A 14,798-nucleotide genomic window follows, 5' to 3' on the forward strand; every position below is an offset into this window, starting at 1 on the left:
AGCGCTCCCTTTTTGGCATCTCTCTGCTCCCATTGAAGCCAATAGCTTGAAGTTTCGTTGACTGCAGAAAAGCCAGTGCTGCTTGCTCTTGAAAACTGTCCTGTCGCGTGCCCGGGCCCTTTCTGTTTTGATTACAAGCCCCAATTTTTACAGGAATTTAGCACTTCCATTTTAAATGCCCATGAAGCTGAGCCTTCACGCTAACTGGTGGCATGCAGCAGTTATCCTTCTTCTCAAGGAAATCACTTGGGTTGATTTACTGTCCTCCCACAACCATTCTCTGCCCCTCCCTGGAGCTTCAATTTTATTTTTCCCTATCTCATGGAATAGGCTCCTTACTTTAAAAAAAGGCCTCTTCATATAGCTAGGTTTGCTTGTAGCCAGGATTAAGCAGCTCACTGATCTCAGGGTACAAGAGTGGCCCAGTGTGCCTGCTCCAAGGCTTGGCCCTCCCTGGCCCACACTGTTGGTTTGGGTTGGTTTGTGGGATGTGATATTTATTGCTATCGAAGTAGTAACATCAAACCAGATTCTCTAATGTGGAGGCAGCGAGAGCTGTGTAAAGATGCCTCGTACCCATACCGCTGGTTCCCCTTCTCCTGTGAGAATAAGCCATACTGGCATGATTATACCAGTAATATAACTCTGGAGTAGCTCTACACCTTTAGAGGCATGTCCAGGCCTGATTTTCAAGCCTGACCCACATTTGAACCCTGACCCACATGCAGCAGGCCCAAACCTGATCCAGAAATGTTCCAGCCTTTTCAGTTCTGGCACAAACCCAGCACTTGCCCATCTTGCTTGTGAAGTTGTGTCCACGCTGTCGTGTGGGCGTGGCATTGTCCTACTGGCAGTTTCCCACTCCCTGTGCCAACGCTCTGTCTCCAGCTTCCTCCTGCCTGCAGGTTTGGCACAGTGGCAGCTGTGTGGCCTGCTCCTGCTGACTGCTCCCTCACTGTGTGTTGTGTGTGAGGGAGGAAGTGTGATGTGGAGCAGCAGCACTTCTTCCCTGGCAGCACACAGAGCAGTGAGGTGGCAGGAGAAGGGCATGGAGCTGCCAGTGTGTCTCCCCTGGAGACGGGAGGAAATGGTCAGAGCCGACCTGGGCCAGAGCACATCAGGTTGTTTTCCAGCCTGACCCAAACCCCACACTTGCAGTCGGGCCCTGTTGGGTTCAGAACAGGTTGTAAGCCTCTGTACCACTTTACCTATAGTGGTATAGTTAAAGCAATGGAAGTTGGGTGTGCAGACAAGCCCAAAATTTCTCCTTGCTGAGGGAGATGAGTCCAGAAGGTAGCAGTCAAGTGACAGCCAGTGATGTAGGAAGAGCCAATAGCTCGCTTTGAGAGCAAAGGTGGGGAGACAGCACGTACAGGGCGAAGGTTCCCCTTAGTTCCTGGGGAGCAAGACCTGTGGGGAGAAGGCTCAGCTGAAGGACTGAGGGAAAGTGTTTATGTACTGGGGAAGCTGGAGAAAGGCCTGTGGAGGAATATGCCCTAGGGAAAACTGAAGGGGAGAGTTTGAGTGACTAAGGGCAGATAGCCCACTTGAAAGAGGGGACCTCTAAGAGAGGATGGGCACTTCCCACTTCTATGCTGCCATTACAGGAGGTGGGAAGACTGATTAGCGGGCACACAGCTGAGCCTGGTGGAAGGTCTGAAGACTAAGCTCGTCGGAGGGAGCTGCTGTGACTTGTAGGAGTGTAGGGCAGGAGACAGTGTTGCCACTGGACTTTATTTTTAATGCTCCAGAAGTGGTGACTTCTGAGGGAGCCATAAAGCTAAGTCACCTCAGGGCTGCGACTCAACGAAGACTCATGCAAGCGAGCACTGCAGCAGCCTGCAACCCTGAGGATGACTGAGAGGGGAAACTGGAGCAGTGGAGATGCCTGATGCAGAACTGAGTAAGCCCCAGCTCTTCTTATGGACTCAGTGATACCAACCATTACAGCTGCATCAGCACAAACCCCACAGTTGTCCAGTGAAGCAGCTGTGTGCCCAGATTGAGGGTTGCCAGGCAACTGAGACAAGTGATGGCTTTCCTTGCCGACACAAGGGGTTCACACAGAGGCAGGTACACCAGTTGCTGATTGCTGATTTGGAGATAATCCCACAGCTAGGGAAGGGCTTGGTGGCTGATAAGATTGTTTCCAAAGAAGCCAGCAGAATGACCACAATGATGCTTCTATCGGAAAATATGGATCTGGATTTTTCGTTCTTCAAAATTCAGGCCCTTCGAAGGAGATGGAGCTATTGTGTAGCCCATGAATTGAAATAGAGGCCAACTGCTGAATTCTAATTTGTGTACCAAAACCTACTGACTCAAATTTTGGATGAATTTAGATCCAGGGTTTTTGTTTGGGAGAGAACCATTTAAAAGGGCCAACCACTAATGCTCCTTTGGTAGTTTCCACAACCTATCTGCCTTTGCCATGAATGACATTAATGTGACTTGAGAGATTCCTGCAAACTCAGTAGAATTAGTATCATGGCCAAAGATTGCACATATCTAGCCTATATAATGTCATGGTGTGCGCTGTATGCATAGCTGTGAATGTGTTTAGTGAAGGACTGCAAGGATTTTTCTGACATACTGGTAGAAGTCGAAAATAGCTTTCTGCTATGACATTGTTGCATACTTCATAGCTATTATTGGGCAATCTTACTTTAACTTAGTAAAATTTTAAAACTTCACTGAAAACAAATAGCCCTCGTTCACTGTAAGGTTTTAAAGTTGCTATGACAATAATACAAAATGGAAGTGAGTGATAGCTGGCAACTCTGCACTGTTTCAGTATCCTCTGCACAGTCAATTGTCATTATGCTAGCAGGTATTTTATTTCATACAGTATTCTTGGGGCGAGGAGAATTTAAGCATCTAACACTAACAAGGAGTAGATTGCAGTAATTGTACTAGTGGCCAAAAGAGTTATTCAGAAAAATTGTCCTGTGCAACTCCACCATCCTACACATATTGGCTGAGTGGGCTCACTACCACTGCATTAATAGAAAAAATAACTCTGTCTAAAGGACATGCTTGGAAAAAATATGAGGTTGTATGGTTAGCCATGAAACTATTGCATATTTTTGCAATTTAGTGTATAGTGGTCCACAGTACTCAAAGGTTATGTTGTCACTTATTTATTTAGTCACTTTCGTAATTGATGCCCTGTGTGATCTCCACAGGTTATTTGTTTTGGTTTATTTCTTTTCTCCCCAGGTTTTAGAAATAATGAATGTTATATTTTGTTATTTATCTTGCACTTGTATTTATATATGCTTTGCTTTAGGTTTTTCACTTTTATATAAAACAATAAAGCTTTTTAAAAGTCCAAGCCTTTCAATTTATCACCTCTTAGTGCTAAATTCACTCCTAAAAATTACACAGGCTGTAATGGAGTGTAGAGTTAAGTTGTGGCTGTCTTGTAGCGTATTAAACATTCTATGTCTTTTTTTTTTAAAAAAGCACAGTGATTTAGAGACCCTGTGCTGCAGAGCTTAATGGTTTGTTTTAAATGAGGGTTTTCAGAGTTGAGAGAGTTCACAACTCAGAAGTTTCTAGTTCAGTATGTAGCCGTATAAGCAAAACTTTCTATTTTTAATTGTTGGTTCTTCTGCTTTTATTTTATATACCATGTTATTTAGTCTGTATGGATGTTATAAACTAATAATTTGGGCGGCATATATGGACATACAATTTCATAGCTGTGCTGAATACACAAACTGCTCCATGTAAATTAAACTTTGAGCTCCTATTTTCCAAGAAATTGTATGAAGTAAACAGTCAGAGTTTAAGATCAGAAAGGACCGTTATGATCATCGCATCTGACCTTCTATCTGGGGCTTAGAATTTCACCCACTAATTCCTGAACCAGCCCACCAGTTTTCATTGAGCTAAAGCATATTTTACAGTAATGAATTAATCTTTCCTGGGGAACAGTAACTTACAGCAATTCTAATGCCATCTTTCAGCTGAAAACGATCACAGAAGCAAAGCAGAGGCAGACTGTCTATTTTTCTGTACATAGCGCGAGAACAAGCCACAGAATGAGATTAATTTGATAAAATAAAAAAAGTTTGAGGTTGAAGTTTATTAACACCTTAGAGAGGAGAGCAAGATAGGATCTGAGGTCACAAAGGTAGATAGAAGGTTGAACTCACCTTCATTTGCAAATGTACCATCACTTTGAAAAAGATTATGCATTTGACACATTGATTTATAAAGATTTGAAATTAATTTGCAGAAACACAACTGCAATATATTTTTTCTTTTTAGTATTCTACTAATGATTTATGTCTGAGAGACTTCACTACATTTTCCTTGTCTTTATTTTTTAATTGCGGTCTCATCTAACTTCAATTTTTCAGAAGCCACGGGCCATGATGTTAAAGTCCTACCTTCCTAATGCCTTATTGAAACCTTTTTATTTAGTCGCCATTCTGCCTTTGTGCCATGCATCCTGAAACTTTTTCCCCTGATAAAGACATTTTATATGGGGAAAAAATTGATGCTGTAATTCATCATCTGCTGTTGCGTTCTTGTCTATTGAAGTCTCTGTCTTTTGAGCCTGTAACTAATACAAGAAAGGGCATTCACAAGAAAACCGAGCTGTGTGGCATGTTAAACCTCAAAAATATGAAGAACTTTCTTTTTTGTTTTGAACTCAAAACAGCCTAGCTCAGTCAAAATGTTCACAAACCCAGGTTCAGTTTTGAGTGGCTGGATCGTTTATAATTCTGCTGAAACTGTATGAAACTTCAGAGTTTTGAAGGTCACTTACAAAGAATCTTTGTAAAAATAACTTATGGATTTTTTTTTTTTTACTACCGTATGATATGTTTAAAAGACGAGGGGATTTTTTAAAAGGATTTCTGATGCTTGTTTTTACATTAGAAATATGAACAATATCAAGTCATCACTCTTTTTGGAAGGGGGCTTCTTGAACATCTCAGATGTTCGTGTGAGATCGTGCGTTACCACACACAGTCCAGGCATTTAAACTATAACCAGAATATTTTTTCTCTTAAATTTTAGTAATCCCTGGAACCTGAATATAACCAAACAACAATAATCCACCAGAAACAAAGTTTAACAGTCTAATTGAAATACCACTTTTTCTTATTTTACTCTTTCTCAAGCTTTTCTTTTCATGATGCCATTTAATGTATAGCCTTAGAGACTCTGAGGATGGGAAACACTTGAATTTCTGATGTCTGAAACAAGCTGCAAGTAAATGACCTTCCTTTTTGCGCAAAAACTCTGACCACCTCTGTTCAGTGCCCTTTTTCAACAAACCCCCCTTTACCAGTCAGCTTTATATAAATGTAAAACATTGGCTACGTCTACACTAGCACACTACGTCGAAGTAGCCTATTTTGAAGTAAGGACATCGAAATAGGCTACTTCGACGCGTATCGTCTACACGTCCTCCAGGGCTGGTGCCATCGACATTCAACGTTGAAGTAGCGATGGGGAACATCAAAAGGAGCCGCCCTGGAAGGAAATGTGGAGCATCCACACACACAAGTGCTCCCGTTGAAATAAGGGGCCAGCAAAGCCCCAAGCCGCCCCCTTAAAGGGCCCCTCCCAGACACACTTGCCCTGCACAGCACAAGATCCACAGAGCTGACAACCAGTTGCAGACCCTGTGCATGCAGCATGGACCCCCAGCTGCAGCAGCAGCAGAAGCAGAAGCAGCCAGAAGCCCTGGGCTCAGGGCTGCTGAATGCAGTGACCATAGAGCCCCGCAGGGGCTGGACAGAGCGTCTCTGAACCCCTCAGCTAATGGCCACCATGGAGGACCCCGCTATTTCGAAGTAGCAGGACGTGGATTGTCTATACACACCCTACTTCGACGTTGAACGTCGAAGTAGGGCGCTATTCCCATCTTCGGATGGGAATAGCGATTTCCATGTCTTGCCGCTTAACATCGATTTCAACATCAAAATAGCAGACGGCGCATGTAGATGCGATGCGTGCTATTTCGACATTGTGCCGGCTACTTCGAAGTAGCCAGCTAGTGTAGACGCACCCAATATGGCTGGGTCTACACTACAGAGTTTTGTCAACAAAAGCGGGGGTCTTCATTGTCTGCATTTTCCTCGACAGTATTATCCCTCAACCATTCAAGGCATAACAATTTCTGGGCATAGTTCTGTCAACAAAAGTGCAACGTAGCCACTTCTGTAGACAGAGAAGGCTTCCGGTTGCCTGGTGGCCCTCTTTTCATAGCGGCCATTCTGCTTTCTGGCACCAAAGGGCAGTGCAGTCTGGCAGTTCTCTGTCGACAGAGCAAGTTTTGTGTAGATTCAATCTGTTGACAGAGATTCTGTCGAAATTACCCTGTCGACAGATGTTTCTAGTGTAGACATAGCCTACATAAACATAAAACGCTATCATTTGGTTTTGGATTTGTTTCAACTTGAAATGTAAAGCAAAATTCAGGGCTGGGAGAGGGGAGGAAATTATTTAGCTGCCTCTTGAAATAAAATGAAAGAGGACGTTTGTGAGAAACTCCTGACAATGACAGTAGACTCTTTCATATCTGGAATTTTACCCATAAGTAGATCTTTTTATGTTTTCCATAAGTACAGTATAATGAAAGTAAATACAAATAAATGCAGCAAATATAGTGTTAGTTTACAGTGTTCAGTACTACTGTTGTTGGTAAATAAAATACTCTGCATACATTTTTGTTAGTTTCTTAATATCTAATCTTGTTTTCCATTAGTGTCATGCATTGCTAAGTATGTACCTCTCTATTATCCAGAATATTTGAATATCTGGCAGCCTCCTGGTTCTGGGGCTGCTGGATATGAAAGAGTTTACTGTAATATCAAAACAAAAAGCAGTCAAGTAGCACTTTAAAGACTAGCAAAATAGTTTATTAGGTGAGATTTCGTGGGACGGATCCACTTCTTCAGACCATAGCCAGATCAGAACAGACTCAATTTCGAAGCGCCGCGGCCAGAAGCATCCTAATGCTAATGAGGGGGTGAATATTCAATTCAGCGCCTCATTAGTAATCTTCGAAATGGCCATTAGCATGGGTATTTTGAAGATTTGTGCCCGTGTAGACACACCCTGTGTGTAGAGTTTATGGGGGAAAAAGCTTGCCAAGAGTCACTTTTGCAATCCTCCCAAGAAGTATTGGATGGACTGGGACACAAATGTCCTCTGTCCCTACTTGATGTTTTATGGGTGCTGCTAATTTATTTTCTTGGTTTGCAAGTCTTTATTTTTTTATCCATGTTATGTTTTCCCTGATCATTTCATTTTTAAATATTGATACTATTTTTAATCAATCAAGAAACTATGATTGCTTTGGCTGTTTTTGAAGTATGTTTTGATCAGGATTTAGATCCCACATATTTTAACTTGATCAAAATATAATTTGCCCAACATTGTGTGAAACGTGAAGGTTCACTTTCTGTCCTCGGCGTGATAGAGGTTAAACAAGCTGTTAATGCAGTAATTTTTATTTGACTTACTAAAAATACCTTTTTTTGTTTGTTTCTCTTTTGGTAGGGACAAATTTGGATCAATGGTTTCAACCTTGGTCGTTACTGGCCAGTCCGTGGTCCTCAAGTGACGCTATTTGTTCCAAGTAACATCCTTGTTTCATCGGCCCTGAACAATATCACAGTGTTGGAGTTGGAGCAGTCTCCATGTGACATCCAGAAATGTGCCATAGAATTTGTAGACAAACCTGAAATCAATGCAACACTGCAGTATGAAAGCAACAGCCAGAAGCTGTTCACTAAAGATTTATGGCTGGACCCTTTATGATTATTTAGGCATGTGTCCTTCCATCTCCTTTTTTTTTCCCTCCCCAGCCAATCCTACATTCCTCAGGAGAATCATCAGTGTTAAAAATTGACAACTGGACACTGTTTTTCAAACCACTGAAAGTATAGCTGTTTACTGATAGGAGATACTAAATACAGGATCTCCTTTAAAAGTGAAGATTCTGGCCTTAGAGTAAGCAGTTGTGCGTGAGACTTGACGTACATGGACGATAATATTTAACATGAAAGTCAGTTAAAAAAGCGAGCTTTGGGCACTGTGATTGCATTAAAGGAACCTCTTAATCAAGTCATGTAATCATTTGCAAAAATAGAGAAATTTACCTTGCTAAGAACTACGTGGTCCCGCTACTTGAACCCTTGTACTCCTAGTGGAGCAGTGGTCAACTACAAAATGCATTTTATCAACAGAGACTGTTCACAAAAAGCTGCCTAGACACTCCGGGGGCCCTTTTATTGACAGAGTGGATCAAAAGCGTGATCCGCTTTTGTATGTACCTGCAATCTGTTGACAGAAGTTTTGTAGGAACATCTCTTCCAACAGTAACTTCTGTAGACAGATGCTCTTAGTGTAGATGTAGCTATTGTGTCCACAAACAAGTACTCCAAAAGATTTGTGTGTGCCAAGTACTATTTGGATTTGACTTGTTTTTCTCCATGCTTAAATACCAGGTTAGTGTGGCTATTGTTTCAGTCTTCAGTTATCTACTGCCAGCGTGGCCAGACCTCCTCCCTCTCTGAAAGAGTCACGTTTAGAAATCTCCCAGAATCTGCTGTTTGTGAGTTCCTGTGGCAGGAACTGTGCGATTTGTTGGGGCTCTTAGGAGAACACCCCATAGCACAGGAATTGTGATAAAATCACAAGTGTTGGCAATAATTCTCAGGCTAAAATAGGTTTTCACCTTTCCCTAGACCAGGGGTCAACAACCTTTTCAAGGCAGAGTGCCAGAATTTGACCTTTTGACCTCTATGTACTGTCCAAATGCTGGTGATACTTCTTAAAATCATTAATAGACCTACCTACAACAGCTTCATTAATAAATAAATTAAGAGTCAGAGCTTTACCATTTAGGTGGTGGTTGGTAGCATTTGCTGGTCTTTTGGTGGCATGGCTTTGAGCAAGCTCTCCTGGTTGTATGGCAGAGGCGGGGTGGGGCTGAACCCCTGCCTTGTGTGCTGATGAAAATTGGCTCATGTGTCACTCTTGGCACCTGAGTCAGTGGTTGCTGGCCCCTTCCTGAGAGCTCACTGGGGGCTCACTCAGTAGTCCGCTTCCTTGGCCTGGTAGTCCCTTCTAAAGGGATATCCACTTTGCCCTGCTTCTGGAGGCACTGCTGAGTTGAAGAGGATTTGCCATACTGACTCTTGTGGTATAGAAGAGAACAGGTGTTCTCTCTACTCTGCGTTCTAATTAGGTGACTGTAAAACAGGCAGAAAAAGTCCACTTACATCCCTTACTTAATCTCCTTGGGCCTGTCTCTTTAAGTCTTTCCTACTGCCCTTTCTTGGGCTTGCTGCCACTTCATCTCTTTCTCGGACTCCTCCTTAGGCCCACTGGGGGTGATGATACTTCCCAAACTCTCTCCCAAAACCTGGTCTCAGCTGATTTGTTCGCCTTCTCTTTTGCTGAGCGTCAGCCTCTGGACTGCCTTTTCCTGCTTCTTTCTCCTCCTGGGACTTACTGGCAGGCCCAGATTGCTTCTTGTGCAGTGTTGGTTTGTCACCTGACCTCTCTCCACTTCCCCCCTGCCCCCAGCCACATGATCTTTCTAATCCCTGGGCTAGTGATACCTGCTTTTTAAAGGCAGATTACTTGATTCTGATAACAGTGAACATTTGGAGCTCATTGGCAGATGATCTTGTGGGAGAAATTGACAAATTCAAAATTAATTTTTCTTTGCATACCATCACACTCATTTTTTTTTCCATAAACCTGAAGAAGATTGACAAAAGCAGGGGGTGATAGATGCGTATAGTCAAAAAGACATTTTCTTTCCCAAAAAGTTTAGAATGTTTTTAAGTGGTTTTAGTGGGTGTGAGGCAAAGCTGCCAAAGGTTCACAACACTTAGTTAATCTGAACTGAATCAATTGTTTATGTTTAAACCAATGCAAGATGGTGGCTAAACACAGGATGACTTCTCCAGGGTACAGTCAGTCTACGGGCTTGTTTCTGATACCATTTGTTTTGGGTGCAAGGGAATTTCGAAGTTGGGTGCGTATTTTGAAGCACCTGGATCTAGACTGTCTGTCAGCACTTTGAAGCTAGCAGCTTTGAAATTCGCAGGCCTGCCATTGTGCCAATGAGACACTGCCATGCATGGCAGTGCCTCATCGATATTCCTTGGTCCTTCCTTGTGTAGACAAGGCCCAGGTGTCGCATTGCTGTCCAGGTGGAATATCCATGGAACTGTGATGTGATACCTGGTCAACAATGAAACTGATTACTGAATGCAAATATAAAGAGGGATTTTTAAATGGGCCTTAAACATGATCGTGTATTCTAACTGGGACTGGATGCCCATTGTCTGATACTACAAGAATATAAGATTTTGGGTCAAATAGTTTTTGCTGTTACTCTGGGAACATTACTTCACTCTGGGCTATATTACAAATCACTTGTTGGTGTGTTCCATTCAGTTCCTGTTAATTAGTAATTACGATGTAAGTGTATGATTTTTTTTATTTGTTTTGCAACTGTGCAGAAATTTTTTCTTGTTGCTGTCAATACTGAATTTCTATAGCAGTCGGTATCAGAGAGGTAGCCGTGTTAGTCTGTGTCTTCGAGAACAACAAGAAGTCTTGTGGCACCTTATAGACTAACAGATATTTTGGAGCATGAGCTTTCGTGGGCAAAGATCTGCTTTGTCAGATGCGTGAACTGGCGTGCGTGGGGGGGGCATTCAGAGGAGTATTTAAAGAGGGGAGTTCGCACCTCCACATTAGAATCTGACAATGGGCCACATCCCCCCAACTGATCTGACTTGTTTTTTCTCCTCTCTTGAGGTACACTACTGATAATGGGCCATTTCCACCCTGACTGAAGAGACCATGTCAGCTCTGGCCCTCCTTTTCACTGGGACCGCCCACTTTAAATACTCCTCTGAAACACCCGCTCCACTCCTGCATCGGACGAAGCGGGTCTTTGCCCACGAAAGCTTATGCTCCAAAATATCTGTTAGTCTGTAAGGTGCCACAGGACTTCTTGTTGTTCTCTATAGCAGTCAGTGTCTCTGCTTCTTGCTCCTCTGGTTTTAATTCAATCTTGCAAGCTCTGTAGGTGAGAAGGTGCCTCCTAAAACAAAGAATTGAGAGAGTTTATTAAAACATTTTAATAATAATATCAAATTGCTTCCTTTTGACTTTATCTAAAGCAAGTAAAGCCTCTTCCTTTAAATAGAGAGTCTTCCCTCAACTGTAGGCATGCAGAGAATGCAGGGAAAACAGAAGATGAGGTGTGTTGACTTTACCTATGCACACTTTATAAACTCTGGTTGATCTTATAAAGTTGCAGTATCAGTTTATGGAGTTAGCCACATGATGATGTACTGTGTCACGTATCGCATGGACCTGGGACAAAAGAAGGTTGTTAAACCTTGATGAGAGGTCACATCCTGGGTAAATCCCGTTATCTCCACACTCATGTTGTAGGGTTTGAAACAGTAAAATATGCCTGGAAGCAGAACCAGGAGATCAGTTGTTAACACTGGATTTTTTTTTTAAAAAGATAGAGGTTACAAACACATATACACAGCAAAGCAACCCCACAGCAGCAAGTCTTGGTACCCTGGCCAGTCCTGCTATAGGGCTAAAAGTGGCAGTGTGGCCATTCAGGCTTGGGCTGGAGCCTAGGCTCTAACAGCTGATGAGGGGAATCAGCTGCCCCAGGCTATGAAAGCTGAGATAGTAGTGGGGTCTTTTGCTGTGTGGAAGTAACTCAAATGAGCTGGGTAGAGAGAGACACAGGGACTAAGATGCTTAAGCAGGAGCCTGCTTTCCTGGCAGAGGAGTCTTTCTGAAGTGTGGGTGTAGCTGCCCACAGGTAGATTTGAACCTGGGCCCTTTGTAGTTTAGTGGAGGTGCCGCAACAGCATGAGCTGAAGACCAGCTAGCTGTAGAAGCTACTTATTCTTTCTCTGTGAAGTGATCTAGGTATCACTCCATGGTACAGTTAAGCATACATAGGTGTGGATTACACAGGCCCATCCGGGGAAGAGGAAATCTGATGGGAGAGGGGAAAGCCTCCCCAACACAGGAGAGGGATAGTTCAGGGGTTTGATAGTTGGCCTCTTAAACTCAGGGTCCTGAGCTTGATCTTTGAGGGGGCCATTTAGGGATCTGTGACAAATAACAGAAAGGCAGGGGCTGGACTCAATCTCCTGAGATCACTTGCAGCTCTAATAATAATGGCAGTCCATCAATCCAATGATGACAAATCTGGGCAGATTGTCTGTTATTGGCCTTATGGTGTGCCCTCTGGTGACTGTATGAGCCAATTCTAGAGGTGCATATTTTGCCGCAGATGGTGCATGGGAAGTTTGCAGTCTGTGGATTGTGCATTGCTGATGTTCTGTGACGTCGTTTGTGTGCCTCTTGTAGATGCCGGCAGCGGTCTTCCTCAAAGGCAATGCAGGTATTTCTGACTGTTGCACACCACTGTGTTCTGTCACTGGCAGCATCCTCAAGGTCTCTAGGTTTGATACTGCTGTACTGCAGATTGGCTTTGATGGTATCCTTGTAGCGTTTCTGTGGACGACCTATACACCGGATGCCCTGGGAGAGTTCACCATACAGAAGCTGGCAAGGGTTTCTGTTGGCATCCATGCGGCTGACATGACCGGTCCAATGTAGTTGTGACTTCATAATCATCATTTCGATGCTTGTCATCTGGGCTCTCTCAAGGACCTCAAGATTGGGCACTTTGTCTTGCCAGCGGATCTTCATGATGTTACGGAGGCAGCGCATGTGGAATGCTTCGAGCTGCTTGATGTGATGCCTGTATAGTGTCCATGTTTCACACCCGTACTAAAGAGATGAGAGAACAACAGCTCTGTACACAAGCAGTTTTGCTGACATGCAGATGTTATGGTGGTTTAGAACTTTGACATGCAGACAGCCAAGTGCCTGGTTCCCTTTGGATATTCACGCGTGGATCTCATTATCCAGTGATCCATCACTTGATATGACACTACCCGGGTATTTAAAGTTCTCCACTACTTTAAGCTGAGTGCCATCAATGGAGATACTCGGGACAGGAGCATTTGATCCAGGTGCAGGTTGATGGAGAACTTCTGTCTTTCCGAGGCTGATAGTTAGTCCGAAAAGTTGCAAGGCCTGAGCAGACTTGTTGACAATGTGCTGAAGATCATTTTCAGTGTGAGCCATAAGGGCACAGTCGTCGGCAAAGAGTGCCTCAGAAGGGAGTTTCTGCACTGTCTTAGTCTTTGCATTCAGGTGACGGAGGTCAAAAAGTGAACCATGATGCTGGTATTTCAAGTATATACCTTGGTCCAGATCTTTCATTGCATGGTTAAGGACGCATGCAAAGAACAGGTTAAATAAAACAGAAGCGAGAACACATCCTTGTTTCACACCGTTGGTGATGTTGAAGGGGGCTGTTGTGGCTCCATCAGACAGTACTTCGCCTGTCATGTCGTCATGGAAAAGGCGTATAATCTGGACAAATTTTCTTGGGCAGCCAAGTCGTATTAGAATGGTCCAAAGGGCTTCCCTGTTGACGGTATCAAACGCCTTTGTCAGAGCTATGAAGACAGCATACAGGTGCATGTTCTGTTCAATGCACTTCCCTTGTATTTGTCTGACAGCAGACACCATATTGGCTGTGCTCCGGCCAGGACAAAAACCGCATTGACTTTCAGGTAGATTTGCCTCAGAAATACTGGCTATTAGGCGGTTCAAGATGATGCGGGCGATGATCTTCCCTCCAACGGAGAGGAGGGATATGCCTCCGTAGTTTCCACATTCTGCTTTGCTGCCTTTATTCTTGAAACGGGAGACAATAATAGCATTGCAGAGGTCCTGTGGTATGTTTTCATCCTCCCAGATGCTGCTGATCATGCTGTGGAACGCTGCTAGTGCTGCTGGACTTGCTGCTTTATATATCTCTGCTGGTATCCCATCTTTTCCAGGAGCTTTTCCTGAACTCTATGGCTACGTCTACACGTGCCCCAAACTTCGAAATGGCCATGCAAACGGCCATTTCGAAGTTTACTAATGAAGCGCTGAAATGCATATTCAGCGCTTCATTAGCATGCGGGCGGCAGCGGCACTTCGAAATTGACGCGCCTTGCCGCCGCGCGGCGCGTCCAGACGGGGCTCCTTTTTGAAAGGGCCCTGCCTACTTCGAAGTCCCCTTATTCCCATGAGCTCATGGGAATAAGGGGACTTCGAAGAAGGTGGCGTCCTTCCGAAAAGGAGCCCCGTCTGGACGCGCCGCGCGGCGGCAAGGCGCGTCAATTTCGAAGCGCCGCTGCCGCCCGCATGCTAATAAAGCGCTGAATATGCATTTCAGCGCTTCATTAGTAAACTTCAAAATGGCCATTTGCATGGCCATTTCGAAGTTTGGGGCACGTGTAGACACAGCCTATGAGATGGGTATCATAAGAACATAAGAACATAAGAATGGCCATACTGGGTCAGACCAAAGGTCCATCAAGCCCAGCATCCCATCTGCCGACGGTGGCCAATGCCAGGTGCCCCAGAGAAGGAGAACAGAAGACAAGTGATTTATCTCCTGCCATCCATCTCCTGCCCTTGTTATGAAGGCTAGGGCACCATACTTTATCCCTGGCTAATAGCCATTTATGGACCTGACCTGCAAAAATTTATCAAGCTCTTTTTTAAACCCTAATAGAGTCCTGGCCTTCACAGCCTCCTCGGGCAAGGAGTTCCACAGGTTGACTGTGCGCTGTGTGAAGAAAAATTTCCTTTTATTAGTTTTGAACCTACTACCCATCAATTTCATTTGGTGTCCC

The 14,798-nt window shown here is 43.9% G+C and overlaps 1 protein-coding gene across 2 annotated transcripts in view; it reads left to right on the forward strand.

Moving 5' to 3' along the window:
* GLB1 (galactosidase beta 1) overlaps positions 1-14,798 on the forward strand; it is a 152,213-nt gene that overhangs the window by 68,058 nt on the left and 69,357 nt on the right. Inside the window, exon 16 of one of the 2 annotated variants that reach the window (XM_074988214.1) lies at positions 7,528-8,408. The exons of the other annotated variant lie outside the window; for it this stretch is intronic. Within the exon in view, the coding sequence (XP_074844315.1) occupies positions 7,528-7,788 (261 nt within the window). The 3' untranslated portion in view covers positions 7,789-8,408. Of the gene's footprint in view, positions 1-7,527; positions 8,409-14,798 lie in introns of those variants that run through there. 2 annotated transcript variants of the gene reach the window in all.

The sequence above is a fragment of the Carettochelys insculpta genome, chromosome 2 (assembly GCF_033958435.1).
Source record: "Carettochelys insculpta isolate YL-2023 chromosome 2, ASM3395843v1, whole genome shotgun sequence".
NCBI lineage: Eukaryota > Metazoa > Chordata > Testudines > Carettochelyidae > Carettochelys > Carettochelys insculpta.